The sequence below is a fragment of the Balaenoptera ricei genome, chromosome 7 (genome assembly GCF_028023285.1).
Source record: "Balaenoptera ricei isolate mBalRic1 chromosome 7, mBalRic1.hap2, whole genome shotgun sequence".
Classification (NCBI taxonomy): domain Eukaryota; kingdom Metazoa; phylum Chordata; class Mammalia; order Artiodactyla; family Balaenopteridae; genus Balaenoptera; species Balaenoptera ricei.
Window position 1 is genome coordinate 92,124,625 of NC_082645.1, and position 15,809 is coordinate 92,140,433.

At 37.5% G+C, this 15,809-nt stretch overlaps 1 protein-coding gene across 1 annotated transcript in view; it reads left to right on the top strand.

Moving 5' to 3' along the window:
- The window catches only part of ADAM23 (ADAM metallopeptidase domain 23), a 161,177-nt gene that overhangs the window by 112,841 nt on the left and 32,527 nt on the right, over nt 1–15,809 (top strand). Inside the window, exons 10-18 of the mRNA XM_059927367.1 lie at nt 183–254; nt 2,370–2,533; nt 3,552–3,636; nt 4,395–4,485; nt 6,828–6,876; nt 9,165–9,264; nt 12,352–12,423; nt 13,019–13,108; nt 14,412–14,492. Of these exons, the coding sequence (XP_059783350.1) occupies nt 183–254; nt 2,370–2,533; nt 3,552–3,636; nt 4,395–4,485; nt 6,828–6,876; nt 9,165–9,264; nt 12,352–12,423; nt 13,019–13,108; nt 14,412–14,492 (804 nt within the window). The remainder of the gene's footprint in view (nt 1–182; nt 255–2,369; nt 2,534–3,551; nt 3,637–4,394; nt 4,486–6,827; nt 6,877–9,164; nt 9,265–12,351; nt 12,424–13,018; nt 13,109–14,411; nt 14,493–15,809) is intronic.

The following is a 15,809-nucleotide window of genomic DNA, read 5'->3' on the forward strand; positions in this document are numbered from 1 at the left end:
TTTTCCTGCCTAACAGAGAAATAAAATAAGAACACCACTATATCCAAACACGGCACAAACTGAATTCTGTATTTTTAATCCCCATTTCTACTATTGCTGTCAGATTTCTGTTTTTACAGAATTTTGAAATTTATCATTAAATTATGGTTTGACAGTGACTGGTATATCTTTCCCCCTCCCAGTATAAGAAGTGTCGCTCTTCTCATGCGCATACAAACAACTTTGCAAAGTCTGTGGTCAACCTTGTGGATTCTGTAAGTATCCTGGTTTTCTTGAATCTCTTTTTCCAAGATGGAATGGTTTATATCTCTGTTTGCTTACTTGCTGCTTTAGTTCTTTCTGAGACAAAAGTAAAAATGCTATCCTTATCTCATCTGGCTAATAAGAAATTATAGAGTGGTCTGCTTCACAAAACGCAGTGTTATCAGAGTTTCAGGGGACTGTTGAGTTATTCTTGGGATCCCAAAGATGCATTGATGTTGATTCTAAGTGATGTCTACATATTATTGTCACAAGAGTCTAGATAGGACAAAAATACTGGAGAAAATTAGCTACCGAAGAGAGTGTAAATTAAACTTGGCAAATGAGACTTCATTAATAATCATCAGATGAGCTTATCGTCTTAAATATAAGGCAGAAGAACTAATAGATTGAGGTGGATTATGTTTGGAGGATACAGGCAATACAAAAATAATTTTTTTAAAGAACCCAAATTTATTTTCTTTGTGTCCCCATAAGAATGCTTCAGACTTTATTTTTAGATGACAGAATTAAGTTCAGTCTCAAAATAAAGCTAATTTAAGACAGTAAAATGTATATCTTCTTAAAAAGACCTTTATAAATCTTCCTTATTGAGTTTTTTTCCTCCTCTCATTCTGTCAGTTACAGAGAATGATGGTTAAGATTTTCTTCCTTTTTCCTTTAGATAGGAAATCCATAAATGTGAATATTATTCATTATGTTCCAATAAATAATTCAATTTGACTAGTCATAAATATAGCATAGTATTTTGTGTATTCTAATGTAAAGTGCTGTTTTGCTCAGCTAAACGTATGTTTATCTGATATTTATTGTATGTTCCCTCTTAACTGGGAAAAAAACCTTTATAAATTGCTTAATATCTAAATGATACTTATTTTCTCTAAAGAACTGCCTTCTTTTCTGCCTTTTAAACAGTCCAAAAGTCTCCAGTCATGTAAACACTCGTAACATATAATACCTGGTAGGCACAGCTGAGCAGTATAAAATGGGTGCAGGGTAATAGAGTAGCATGTAGCGTTAGGATTGAAATTCTGAAAGCCAGTTATCACCTGCTTTATTAATTTTCTTTAATTTCAGCCCTTGTCAGTCTTCTCAGAGGAAAACTATAAGTGGATATGAAAAAGAGAATATTAAACACACCTTTCCTTCTGCCCCAGCTGTTTACTTGGTAGAATCTCTGTGTTTGTCATTTCACCATGACTGAACAGAATCACATCTTGCAAAGGGTCATTTTTATTTTGATTTACCATACAAGGTTCTGAAGCTGACCAACTAATTTTTTTAAAAGACATTACAGTTAACTCACTCCCTGTTGTAAAATCAGTATAGCTTCACGTTCATTTAGGCATGATAATATTTCCTTTCCTCGGTGTGTCCTAAGATCATCCATTATTTTCTTAATTAGCTTGAAAATAGGACAAAATGACAACATTCATCAAAATTGCTTACATGTGTGAATTATTTAGCTACTGGGCCAAAAGCAGAAAAAGAGAGCAGAAAATTACAATTTAAATATTGTGAGTGATGTCACCCTGTGGTGAGGGTGACGTAGGTAATGTAAGTCTGCTTTTCCCTCTTTTGGCCTCAGATCGTGATTCTCTTCCACTGTTATTTTACTTTTCATACAACAAGGCTTCCAAGGGCAAGCCAGCCATGGTGTTAGGGCTTGTCCAAGGATTTAGTGATCTGTTCCGATCCTGCAGGAGTAACTGGTCATATCGCACTTACTCAGAACCAGTATATCAGGCTCCAACCTGTCATCTCCTATGAGGTTTGGAAGGGTGATTTTACTAAACCCTGTTTTGGACTTATGTCCAGACTTTAGAATCGTGATACTCCTAGTATAGATCCCCTAGTGAGATGCCTGGCCGCTAAAGGTGCTGATTTGGGATTGAAGTAACTTTGTAGGAGAGGCTGAGTTGTATGATTGTTCTTTCTTTTTGCTCTTGGAAAAGAGAAAGGAAAGAAGATTCTCTCTGATGAGCTAATTCTGACGTCATGTTCTCCTCTCACCTCCCCCTCCTGTCCTTCCGCTGACTCTGAAACACTGATTGTGCATGTTTGACCCAGTGTTTTCCTCCTGCACCTGTCCTGTTGTATACCCTCAGATTTACAAGGAGCAGCTTAATACCAGGGTTGTCCTGGTGGCTGTAGAGACCTGGACTGAGAAGGATCATATTGACATCACCACCAACCCTGTGCAGATGCTCCACGAATTCTCCAAATACCGGCTGCGTATCAGGCAGCATGCTGATGCTGTGCATCTCATCTCGTACGTATCCCCAGCCCTTGGTTTGACGTTGATCTTTATCCCTTTATTGTATCGGTTAGGTTATATATCAATAAATCAATCCTGAACAAGTTTGAGGTTGATTCCTCTGTTACATAGGAAGCACAGAATTAGGCTGCCCAGTGCTGGAATGGTGGTTCCACAGTCATGAGATTTACTTTCAGAGCACATCTCTACCTTCAGACCTTCCATCCTCAGGGTCAACTCATGATTCAAGACAGCTGCTGACACTCCAGCCTTCATCACAGGCAGCAGGAATGCCAGGGAAGGAGGATTGCGAAAGGGCCCTCCTTCCAGCTGAGTTAGCTCCTTTAAAGCAGATTTCCTGAAAGCTTGCACACATCACTTTCACCAAATCATTTGCTAGATCTTTTTTTTCTTTTTAATTTTTATTGGGGTATAGTTGGTTTACAATGTTGTGTTAGTTTCAGGGGTACAGCAAAGTGAAAGTGAACTATTGACTAAAATTGACATTTCATCTCTGAGGAAAAAGGGTGCTTTGCTCACTTTTGATATCATAAGTTGCTCCCTTCCCCCCCGGTGGCTAAGCTGTTTTCAGACAGTCCTCTAAGGTTCTGTCCTGGGATCAAACCAACCAAAGTCCTCCTTCCTTTCTTCTCACCTGTTACTCTTTGCTTTTCTCTCAGTGTTTAATCACCAATTTACAATCATCAATATTTTGTATAACTACTAGATAGTCTCTACTAGAAAAAAGTCAAGGACTGTGGTCTGTTTATCTTTGTGTCCTCAGTTCCTGTGTCATTGCATGATGCTTAGTTAGGTGCTCAACTGATGTTTGCTCAACTGAGATTATTTAACATAACCTTAATCTAAAGGTATTTATGATAACATACATTTAAAGGTATTTAAAATACAGTTTTTGGTTTTCTAAAGGAGAGTTGGTTTGGGGTATTCAATGTAGGACAATAGACATATTTACGGAGAGTTGAAATATAATGGTCACTACATTGGTTTCCTAATAACACTTATTTTTCCTAAGGCGTGTGACATTCCACTATAAGAGAAGCAGCCTGAGTTACTTTGGAGGTGTCTGTTCTCACACAAGGGGAGTTGGTGTGAATGAGGTAAATGTTATCAATTTTCCTAAAGTAGAGCTTTATCTGTGCATCTAGTCTCTTTCTTCCCCATGGCCTAGTTTACTTCCCTTTTCAGGCCTGTTTAGAGTGATAATGACATTGAGACTATAGTATGAGTGGTTCGTATTAGTATATAGAACCCAAAGTGGTCTTTGGTGTTAGAAAAGAGGTATTGTTTCATATCATAATGATAGTTTTTCATATTTATCAGGCAGATGCAAACCAAAGATTGGCCCAGAAATTTCTTGGCCTCTATAGATAAGTTCTTATAAGCTTGTGTATCTTTCTTTTATGACTTTTTTAAAAAGTTATTTGCTCTTCTGCCTATGTTAGGTTTAACACATCCCAAAAGTCGAACCAACCAAATCTAAACCTTGGTCAGTACCTGAATCTATTATACCAGGTTATCCCAGTAGCCATCATTCAGTGGAGACCTCTCTTGACAGATTTGTAGTAAGTTGAATTTATTCTTGGTTTGGTATGAATTGAAATGGGGCACAGCCTTTTATGATTTTATGTTTCCATGTGAGAACATCAAGTTCTGAGAGATGCCACATGGTAAGAGAGGCTTTCTGCTTCTCGGGCCCAGTTGCAAGGAAGAAGTGATAAGGAACGTAAGCCGTCTTTTGATGCCGTGAGGCTCTACTTAGGGGACTGAGATGAAATGTGGTGACGATTAAGAAATAATAACTAGCTTTGTGCCCTCTCTCAAATGTTTCCCACACACTTTCAACTCTGAAAAACAGTATGGTCTTCCAATGGCAGTGGCACAAGTATTATCGCAGAGCCTGGCTCAAAACCTTGGAATCCAATGGGAACCTTCTAGCAGAAAGCCAAGTATGTACATTGACCTTCTTACTTTCATGTGCCATTCTGTCTGTATAATGCATGTCCGGTCAATAAAGAAATATTTTTCATTCCTAAGTCATAATACCTTAACTGTAGTGTATCTCCTTCCTCTAAACAAATGATAAGATGAGCTATTTAAGGTAATTCTTAATCTGTGTGGGTTGGAGAAATGTCCCTTTCAAAGTCCATAAAATCATACTTTCTCAGGGCGTGATCAGCTCTTTCTCACACTGCAGAATGTTGGGGTGGGTCGTGGTGAATACTCACCCTCTGGATTCTAACCAGTTGAGTATAGACACAAGATGTCAGTGAAGCTCCACCACAAGTACAGTTGGATCAGAAAATAGCTTAGGCCTAGAGTTAAAAGGAGCTCAAACTCTAATTAAACTTACCCATCTACTTACCTCTAATTAAACTTACCCACCTAGTACCATCAGAAACATTGGAGAAGCTTCCCGTACAGGCAGTCCCGTCCTGGACCTTTTAAACATGGGGGCAGATGATAGAGGAAAACTCTTCTCTACTGGGCAGGCAGGGCCAAGAGAAGCAGCCACAAATCCCATCCAGTAGGAAAACACAGCTTGTGACTGCTGGGTGTCACTCTCCTCTTTAACCAGAGGAGATGCAGATGGAAAGACAGGGCTGAGATTCTAGGGGGCGAAGTGTTGAAGGCCCACAATAATTTTAGGGGGCCCTTGAACGTTTTTAACTTCTTTTAAAATCGGTATAAAATCCAACTTGGATTATATTCCTCTTTATATCAATACACTAGTAAAATATAATTTCTAACACACTTTTGTGGCAGAAGGCAAAAGTGCCCAGGGCACACACAATGAGATCCTGTGGAAAGAAAAACCTGAGGTATTCACTCCTAATCTGTTACCTAGGAATTAAGTGGAAATCTACTCCCCTCAGTGAACATATCAGACGCTAGGAATAAAGGTCCCCCTCTCTACCACAGCCTCCCTAAAGAAGACGAGGACAAAAATCTACCTTAACATTATCCTATATTTTATATTTTTTGACTACTATCAAATAATTGTCATTAATACATAGTGTTATGGAAACTTGAAGCAAAATATATATCCAGGGTGTCTTGATTCCCTTGAAGGGCATATTAAGTCATCACTTTATGGGTACATTAAGTCTGGTGGCATTGAGCAAATCTCCACAAACTTTCATCTATTAATTTCTTGCTCAGAGTATTTGCTTTCCCAGGGAAACACATAGTACACATTAAAGGAAGTGATTCAGGTTTCATTGGCTGGCATCAATATCTGAAAACCAGAAAGGAGTAGAACCAGGTTTATGTCCTTGTTTGAAAAGCCTGGAGCCAGGAAGAGGCCAGTGCTGGGGGCAGCTGAGAGATATTGCTGAGTCAGATGATGGAGTAGGGTGAACAATAGGCTTCATTACTAATGCCGGGCATAATTCCTTCCTAAAATTCTTTATTCCTTTGTGAATTGTTTGTTTAGGTAGATTCGTTCTGTACTTTGAATTTTTAAAGATCCATTTGGAAGTCTTTCTTTAAAAATATCTTTGTCTATCATAGGAAAGAGAATAGGAAAAAATAAATGAAAAGGACAGCCCGTCACAATATCCATATGTCCATCTGTGGTATCTATGTTAAGTTTACGGTTGTTATTTAATTTAGATGATTTTACATTTCTATTTTAGATTTCTCTCTTTTGCTGAACCTTTTAGCTTAGTGTTCTTCAAGTCTCCGGCTGATTCTTGCTTTGGCTCCAGCAAATTGAATTCTCTCCTCTAACGTCCGGTGTGGTCTGTTAGCAGGACTTCAGTGAGGACTCATTGCATTTGTGCAGTAGAGCTTTGTAGTTCCCAGAGAGCACACAGACTACCGTCTCATGTGAGCCCCAGAACCACTCTGGGAGATAGAGAGATGCATTCGCATTTTAGAGGTGGAAACACTGAGACCCAAGAAATGCTAAGTCACTTGCCTATGAAACTCTCTCATCAGACAGAACTCAGACTAGAACTCAGGCTTTACAATCTCTAGACCAGGTACTTTTCATTAAACATTGGCACTAGGAACTTAATTGAATTCTCTGAGTTACAAAAATGAAGAGAGGCACAAATTTATTTCTTGCAGCTGTTATCTTAGGAAGCAAGCTATACTGTTGGAAAGGAAAAAGAAATATTGATTTAAAAGAAATAGGTTTTGTTTGGTGAGACTTCACATTCTGTACTACCTGTCTGACATGGAATTGGTAATAAGGAACTATTTCAAGAGCTGCGATGCAAATTAAAGATGTGACTTTTGTTGTTTCCCTTTTCTTTTGTTGCTTTTTATTGTTTCATTGGACTAGAATGTGACTGCACAGAATCCTGGGGCGGCTGCATCATGGAGGAGACGGGGTAAATTTTCATTGTACATGCATTTGTTATATACCTTTTACCGAAATTGTTACCTATAATTAGATACACAGTCTCTCAGGTACTGGTCTTTTAGGCTAAGCCTTAGAATAAATTCAATAATTCAGTATCTGATATTTTAAAAAATGAAATGGCTAGTTTACTTTATACTTTAATTTTTTATTTAAAGTTGATAATAAAAGTAAAATAAAGTAACCACTTCTATGTCTATTAACCCTTAAAGGAAGCACATGATCAAATGCGTCTAAGTTTAGTGGATGCATTAATTTTTTAGTACAGTTAGGATAAAAGCTGGTTGTCTAACTGTCAGTGAAAACCAATTTAGTCAACAATTTATATTTTAAGGAACTTGTAAATAGACATGTTTACTGTAATAAAATTGTACTGTATTCCTTATATAATCAATAAAGCTTTTTTAAACAAATTAAGACAGATTTATCATGTCTAGGTGGTCTTCTACTGATAGACATTTGAATAGTTGCTCACCTAACTCCTGTCTCCTATTGTGGATAATTTGGAAACTAGAGGGTTGCCTTTGCATATGTGAACCAAGGCCTAGAAACATTGCCCTGTTTCCCAGGGACCCCTGCCCCATGGGAGCCACTGCCACAAGGCCTCCTAAGCTAGAGCCCACTCCTAATAGATAGAAGAGGTTTCCCCACTCATGTGTCTCTCCCACTTCCTTTGCCCATGCCAGACATCTGCTCAACACATCACCATTTCTGGTCCTGCCCCCTCCCTGTGATTCTCCAGTTGCCAGAAGCCCTGACCTACTTTTACAGAGTCCCTTCCTTATTTGTGCACCAGGCGTCCAGGGAACAAGAGGTGTGTGAGCATGAAGGCTTGAGGAGAGAGTCAGCCATTATGCTTGCTACTTTAGAACACATGTTTCTAGAAATGTAGTTTAAACTTGAAACCGTTAGCTTTCATGCTCCCCCTCCCCTGAGGCCTCCTACAGAACGGTAACACCATTCATAATACTGGTTCTATCGGGAGAGGTCTTCTGTCTTCTAAACTTCCAATTTCTAAATAGATTTTTAGACTGACTACCCATAGGATATAATAAAATTATTTAAGCTTAATTTGTATTTTCTCAAGTATATATTTCTACATAGTTCTTGTAAGAGATCACTGTCAACAATGGTAGATTTTACCTACTTCCATACACTACCCTCATACATAAGGAAATATAAATCTATTAGATCGCATCCTAGATAAGTGACCTAGTACTCTCAAATCAAGTACTATGACAAATATGTCCAAGGAATCAATGTGTATGACTCAGTTTAACCTTGACCATATGTATAATATTCCCTTATGTACTGACATAGTGATAGTAATCTGATTAACTCACAAAGAGGTTCACTATATTCCTGCAAAATCATGAATATTACCAAATAGTATTTGAGGTTGAGAATAAGGAGCTATTACCTAATTACCTAATTCTGTTTTGACTGTGTGTATATACACATAAAAACGTATATAGTCTAACACATCTCTTTAGGGTTTCCTTGTTTACCTCAATTGTGTGGCTGAAGCCTGCGATATATAATCTTTAATCAGTTGACCCTCACAACGTCCTTCTCCAAAGTAAAAATCTAGTAGGTTCCCAAGTTCCTTTTATTCAGGACAGAGGCAAAAAAAAAAAAACCAACCTGCTTATCTTTACTGAGACAGAGCAAATAAAAGTGACTACATTTTTTTTTTAACATCTTTATTAGAGTATAATTGCTTTACAATGTTGTGTTAGTTTCTGCTGTATAACAAAGTGAATCAGCTATACGTATACATATATCCCCATATCCCTTCCCTCTTGAGCCTCCCTCCCACCCTCCCTATCCCACCCCTCCAGGTGGTCACAAAGCACCGAGCTGATCTCCCTGTGCTATGCCACTGCTTCCCACTAGCTATCTATTTTACATTTGGTAGTGTATATAGGTCAGTGCTAGTAACCACATTTTAATATACAGCCTAGATGAAGTTTGGGGATGAACTTTTCAAAAACTCTTTCAAGCCTGAGCACAAAGGGACTTGACTGCTAAGGAGATTGTAACCTAGCCCCCAAATCTGTGATTTTCTTTGAATTTCTATTTTTATAGACTCTACCACACATACTTACTTAGCAGTTTGAACATAAGTGCCTTGTCAAAGTTTGTGTAGAATCATCTGGATCCAGAGTGATGATTTTTTTCTAATTCAAGGGTTTAATTTTCTTCTCTGATGACTGCTTTTGGTAAATTTTTTACATAATTGATTCTTTATTTCCTCAGGGTATCCCATTCCAGAAAGTTCTCAAAGTGCAGCATTTTGGAGTATAGAGACTTTTTACACAGAGGGGGTGGAGCCTGTCTTTTCAACAGGCCAACAAAGGTTAGTAATTTAGAAAGTGTAATTATTTCTCCAATTTTTTTTACAATGGAACTATGCCAAATATCAGATACTTGGCTTGGAAAGCAGGTTTCTTTCCAATCAGATTAATATTTAGTTATAAAAGCCTTTATCACGTTAAAGATTAAGTCTCGTTTAAATGAATTACAAGACCATAGTTTCACTGTTCTGAAGCTCTGGTGTTTCAGTGCTAGCTGTACCTCCTCTTGGCCCTCCCCTCCAAAAAACAAACAGACAATCCTTCAATTAAAATATCTTTGAAATTTTCATGTTGGGGTCTTCACTTGCTGCTAAGAGATAGTGGGTTAGATTAAGATACATTACTTTAGCCCATTTCTCTGACAAAAATTCTATTTCCCCTTGACATTTTCTCTAGGGGTATAACTAATTTCTAGGCTTTTCTTACTTTCTTTTTCTTTTTGGCAGGAGGGGTATGTGTGGTCCATTCTCCCAGATAGAAAGCATTACTAATATCAGCCAGCCAAAAAATGACCCAAAGTATTTATGGACCCCATCAATACAGGCATATATATATATATATATATATATATATATATATGAAGAGATATACATATCTTTACTTGGGAAGGTCCACATTGTCAATTGGCATTTCATTAAAATTTATATACACAATGTCATATTCTCTTATCCACAATTCCTTAATTCAAAAATTCTGACAATTGGAAGTATTTTTTATGAGTTTGCAGAAAACATAGTGGACGGTAAAACTTATCCTGAACTGAAAATCTTTATTTATCCCTCATAGTGTAAGTGTTCATAAGTCTTAGTGAACAAATGTTACTGCACAAATGTTAATGTGTTTGATTATAGGGTGTATACCAGACCCCTCAGGGCCGTTATATAGAACAGGGTAAATGCATCATACTTTTCTAAAATCCAGCAAAGCCAGAATTCTTAAACTCACAGGCTATAGAGCTTTTGGATATGGGACTGTCGACCAATAACATGTTTAGAAACGAAGTTGCTTAACAGGCAAAAGGACAGGATTGATGTGAATTAGCAGATGGCATAGACATTCTAACACTGCACATTTCATATTTCTTTTTAAGATACTACATCATAAGTCAAATATAGTCCATTGCTATACAAAATGTTTAATAACTCTGCAAATTGAGAGAGCAGTGAAATCATGTTAGCCTTTTTAAAAAAAATCAGTGTCTGATGTCGATAACTGTCAGAATAATTTATTCCTATCCCCATAATTAAGTGATACTGCTAAGTTAGGGATGATACTTTAATGCCTGACAGCTGTATAAAATCTCAGTAAGGCTGCAGAAAAAGAAACAGGAATTTGAAAGTGACCTTGCATCATTAAACTCAGCTCCCTGCTTTTCATGGCGTCGATCTCAATGCAACAGAAATCTGAAAGCTTCAGAGTGTTTAAAATGGGTGCAGTGAGTAATAATGAATTAATGTGAGCTGTTGGCATTTCTGAATTGCAAAGTACATGGCTAATTTTTCACCAGCTAATTATAAGCATCATGCCTGAGGAAACAACATTGAGTTGTTTGAAAATACTAAGATCTCTAGTGTGTGTATAAGGATCCATCATTAGAGTTCTGAAATTGCCTGTGAGTAGAAAGCAAATTATTCGGATAATGTGGAAACTAAATAAAAATACATATACATCTTCAATTTTAAAAATTAGTGAATATGGAATTCTTTCTTTTTAAACAACATATATAGAATAATTTTTTAAAAGCTGCTATGGATTACAGTGGAATAATTTATATGTATGTGTGAAAGAACTGACTTTCTTCCAAGTGTTGTAGTCAATGGATGGATGTATGCAGGTTTTATGAGTTATTTTCACATTATCTAAGTGCATCTTTTCTGTGCTCTGGGAACCTTCTCAACTGCCATGTTTGCCATATGGTTTGTGATAGTGACCTGTCTCAGGATGGAAGAAGAGTCCTAAGAATGAAATCGAACAGTGGGTTGCATGGGAGTCCTGATATAAAGCCCTACTCATGTTCCAGTCTGCCTTTCCCTTTTCCATTTTCTCCTCCCTGCTGATCAAAATATCACGGAGATGAGGACTGTTGATTTTAGTCATTGGATTTTCCCATAGGGAAGTCCCACCCAAGTATCGTGGAAAACTTCCTTGCTCCTTATAACAATTTTCCTTTCCTGGAAGTGGAAGGAGGAGCAGATCTTTCTTTGGTGGACTCAGTGGAAGGCAGCTGTTCCTTGGGTGTGTACTGCTCCCTGTCACAGATATGGCTCTGAGCATTTGGGTTGGGATGTCCTGTTCTAATCTTCACCTGACTATAGTAGATACACACAGAAAAATCTTGCCCCAGGTGATGGGAAATAGGAATGTTTCTTATAAATAATCAGCTGCCTCAACAACTGGTCTGTAATACAGTTTATTTGGCAGGCAAGTTCATAGCACCAGTAGGGTGGATTATTCTAGAAATTTGACTCTCCCATGGCTCCAGGAATGATTGAGAAATTTCTATACATCTGTGCATATGTCTGCACATTTACTTAATATGATTCAGACAGTGCAGATTTCTTTTCACTGAGAATGATGGGCATGGATTTCCAGCAACATTTTTTTCCCCTAAGTTTATTTGCATTTACTTGATGGCATATATCACATTTAGCTGTGAATGAAGCATTTTTATCTTCTTGACAGTTTTTGTATCTTCTCAGCTGCCTGGTTATAAGTCAACAAATTAGGTATCTGTGAGTCTTATTTTAGCAGTGCATTTTAGCTCCATTAGCAAATATGAAAAGTGATCTATTCCTCTTGACAGCTTATTTCTCTGAAAAGTAGCTCTAATGGTAGAGGTCATCTCTGGAGCCCACTACCGGAGAATCCTCCAAGAGATATTACCCCATTTAAAATATGTTTTTTGGAAGTGTTATTAATAAATTAACAGTGATTCTCACACAGACACATTTGTAAGATGCCATAACAACAGATCATAGAAGAATACCACATGATAGCTGATTATAGGGCCATGTATGTAGCCTGATTGGAGTGTTGATTTTCTGTGGTAAATTAAAATGGTTTCCCTTTATCTTTCTAATCTCTTTCAGCTATTTGAGCCCACAGAATGTGGAAATGGATATGTGGAAGCTGGGGAGGAGTGTGATTGTGGAATCCATGTGGTGGGTATAAGAGATCTTTTCTACCTTCAGCACATCTACCCAGAGTGCAGAAGAATAGCGTTAGTGGGAAGTCTGCCCCATCATTCATTGTGGTCTTACTGCCTTTATTTCTGAGCTCTCTCATCAATGCTTAATCCTAGCTCAGACACGTTAGAATTAATCATTGGCTCTGTCTGAAGAAACCTAATGGATTCTTCTAATCAAATTCGTATCTCTTAAAAATTCATAGCTCATATTCATCTCAGACAAGTTTTACTAACTCATGAAAATTCTTTCTGTTTTGTATATTATTTTTGTCTTTGTAAAACTAGATTGAGTGTTAAGAATATAACAGAGCTAACCAAGGGTTGGGCGCCTGCTAAAAAATAAGCTTACTTTTTGGTAGAGAAGCCCCTTCTTAGAAGATCGTACTTTGCTGAGAAGTATAGCCGGACGGAATCTGTCATTGCTTAAAGTGGTTCATTCTTTCCTAAAAGATTTGCTTACTATGATATACATCTCCTCACGTGGATTACGCATAAGTTACATGTGGAGAGAGTGTTGAATGACCAGTGGGTAGGTTTCATCACTTACTCACGTGAAATATTTTCTCTAGGAATGCTATGGATTGTGCTGTAAGAAATGCTCTCTCTCCAATGGGGCCCACTGCAGCGACGGGCCCTGCTGTAATAATACCTCATGTCTTGTGAGTTCTCTGACAGTTTCATCTTTCTTATCGTTGACATATTAGCCAAATATCTCAATGTGTACATTGAGTATTTGTACAACTTGTCACACACTTGTTGATCGACACTGTGCATATTAGCCTGGCGATTTTGTAGAATCAATAAATCTATCCAAATTCTGTGGGTTACAACGATTATCTTTACTATGATTCACTACCAACCATCCTATTCTCTGGTACCTCCCTAAGAAAATATATCTATAATCCTTCCAAAATAAACATTGAGAATTGCTCTACTATCATGAGTGAAAACCAAATTAAATAGTTGAATAGAAGAGGGACAATTCTTGTGGTCTTTTTCTAATAAGCCCTACTTATAACGTTTTTCTTTAAAACTCATCCTAATTTATTTTAGACCCTGAGCAGAAAACCTAGTGCTCATATTTTTATATTTGATATTTAAAATCCCTTATAAAGGCAAGAAAGCTAGATAAGGAAGTAATATATGTATGTATGTTTATATGTGTATATGCACAACTCGTGTATGCGTGGACACACAGTTACTTCCATCTTTAGAGACCTCTGGTTAATTTTTTAAAAAAACGTTTTTAAAATTTTCCTTTTTCTCATCTATAAAATCTCTAATATTCTTCAAAACCAGAAAAGTATATGATTTAATTTTATCCAACACCAAAGGGATATTATGCATGTGGTAATCTAGGCAATTCTAGCTTAGTTTGTACTTGCTTATGTCCCCAACCAGATTATAAATTGCTTGAAGATGATGGACTCTTTCCTTCATCTTTTACCCACCCACCACCCAGAGAAACAAAATGCCTTGTATTCAGTAGGCATTCACTGGCATCACTGAAGGAAATTCACATGAATTAATTGAAATCTGATTGTGTATATTTAGCTAAAGCAAGACTAATATCCAAGCTAGTTGGTAAATCAGTGCAGGTTGGGTGTGCATATCAGTCTTCAGAGAGATCCCAAATGTTTATATTTCAGTGTCTTGTTCTTTTGTCTTAAGCCACACCAGTGTTTCTTCTTTGCATAATTGTCATCACAATGTTTTCCAAAAATAATACTCTGAAATAGTGGATTTTGAAATCTGACCATGTAATGCCTTGGTTAATGATTCATATTTACTACACAGAGTGGTATTTGGGCATTATCTATATCCTGGAACTATCTTGCTGATTCATAGAAAGAGTTTGGCGGTGGTTATGAAAGGATGTCATGATTGTTGGTGAATATAAGAATGTTAACTCTTTGAAATATTAATTAATACTGGTTCCTAATATTGAGTTTTGATTTGCAGTTTCAGCCGCGAGGGTATGAATGTCGGGATGCTGTGAATGGGTGTGATATTACCGAATATTGTACTGGAGACTCTGGCCAGGTATGGCAAACTGAGTTTTAGGTAGTACATCTTACTCGCAAATGCATATTGTAAAGCTTTCAGTTTGGATTACGTGTGTGAATATGATTTGGTTCTTTTGTTTTTTGTTTTGTTTTGCTCTGTTTTCTAGTAATTTCTAGCTCCTACCATGCCTTTATTTTAGGAACGTTTATTGTGGTTTTTTGAACCTAAAAGATCTCTTTTCTTCCAAATTTCCCCTTCATAATTAGTTCCCTTTATATTGCTTATATCCAACTAATTGATTTTTCTTTCCTGGTCCCCACATCTAAAACAGTACCCTCACACTGATAAAGCACTAATAGTACTATTTTCAAGCATTTTTAAGCCACAAAACCCTTTCTTTTTTTTTTTTTACATCTTTAATGGATTATAATTGCTTTACAATGGTGTGTTAGTTTCTGCTGTATAACAAAGTGAATCAGCTATACGTGTACATATATCCCCATATCTGCTCCCTCTTGCTTCTCCCTCCCACCCTCCCTATGCCACCCCTCTAGGTGGTCACAAAGCACTGAGCTGATCTCCCTGTGCTATGCGGCTGCTTCCCACTAGCTATCTATTTTACATGTGGTAGTGTATATATGTCCATGCCACTCTCTCACTTCGTCCCAGCTTACCAACAAAATTTTGGATGGAAGCCCAGTGTAGAAATCTGGGAAGAGTAGCACTGCTGTGGTTGAAATGGGATTGGGAGCAGAAGTCTGCCTTCCTCAGCTCTGTCACCATCTCGCTCCACTTACGAAGCCCTGGCTTCATGGCCCACACACTTGGCATGATCTTCTTCACATTAAAGTTATCACATTATCATTAAGGTTGCCTTCCGGCATTCCTTCTTTAATTTTTACATTTTTAAACATTTATATTGTGTTGTTTTATGTCTTTATTTGTCATTCAAATGAACATTTGTGGAGCCCCTGCTCTGTGCTCACAAGCACTGCTGTGAATGCTGGGATACGGGAGGAATTGAAATAGAAAAGTCCTTGCTCTTACGGGGCTTGCATTCTGCTGGATGGAGAAAGGCAAATAAATGAACAAAAAACCCAGTGAGTACAGAAGCATGGCTTCTTCAAGAGATGGAATGAAAGCAGGGATAGCTGGGGAATAGTGGAAACAATTCAGAGAGGAAGTCAGGAATCAGGCAGGTAGGGGCTTGGTAAGAATTTTTGACTTCATTCTACCTTCAATTCTTTCTAACGTTATTTCAAGAGCATTTTCCCGTGCTATGACACAGTTTTTATAAATATCCTCTTTACCGTTGCATGAAAGTCTGCCATGTGGATTTACCAGTCACTTCTA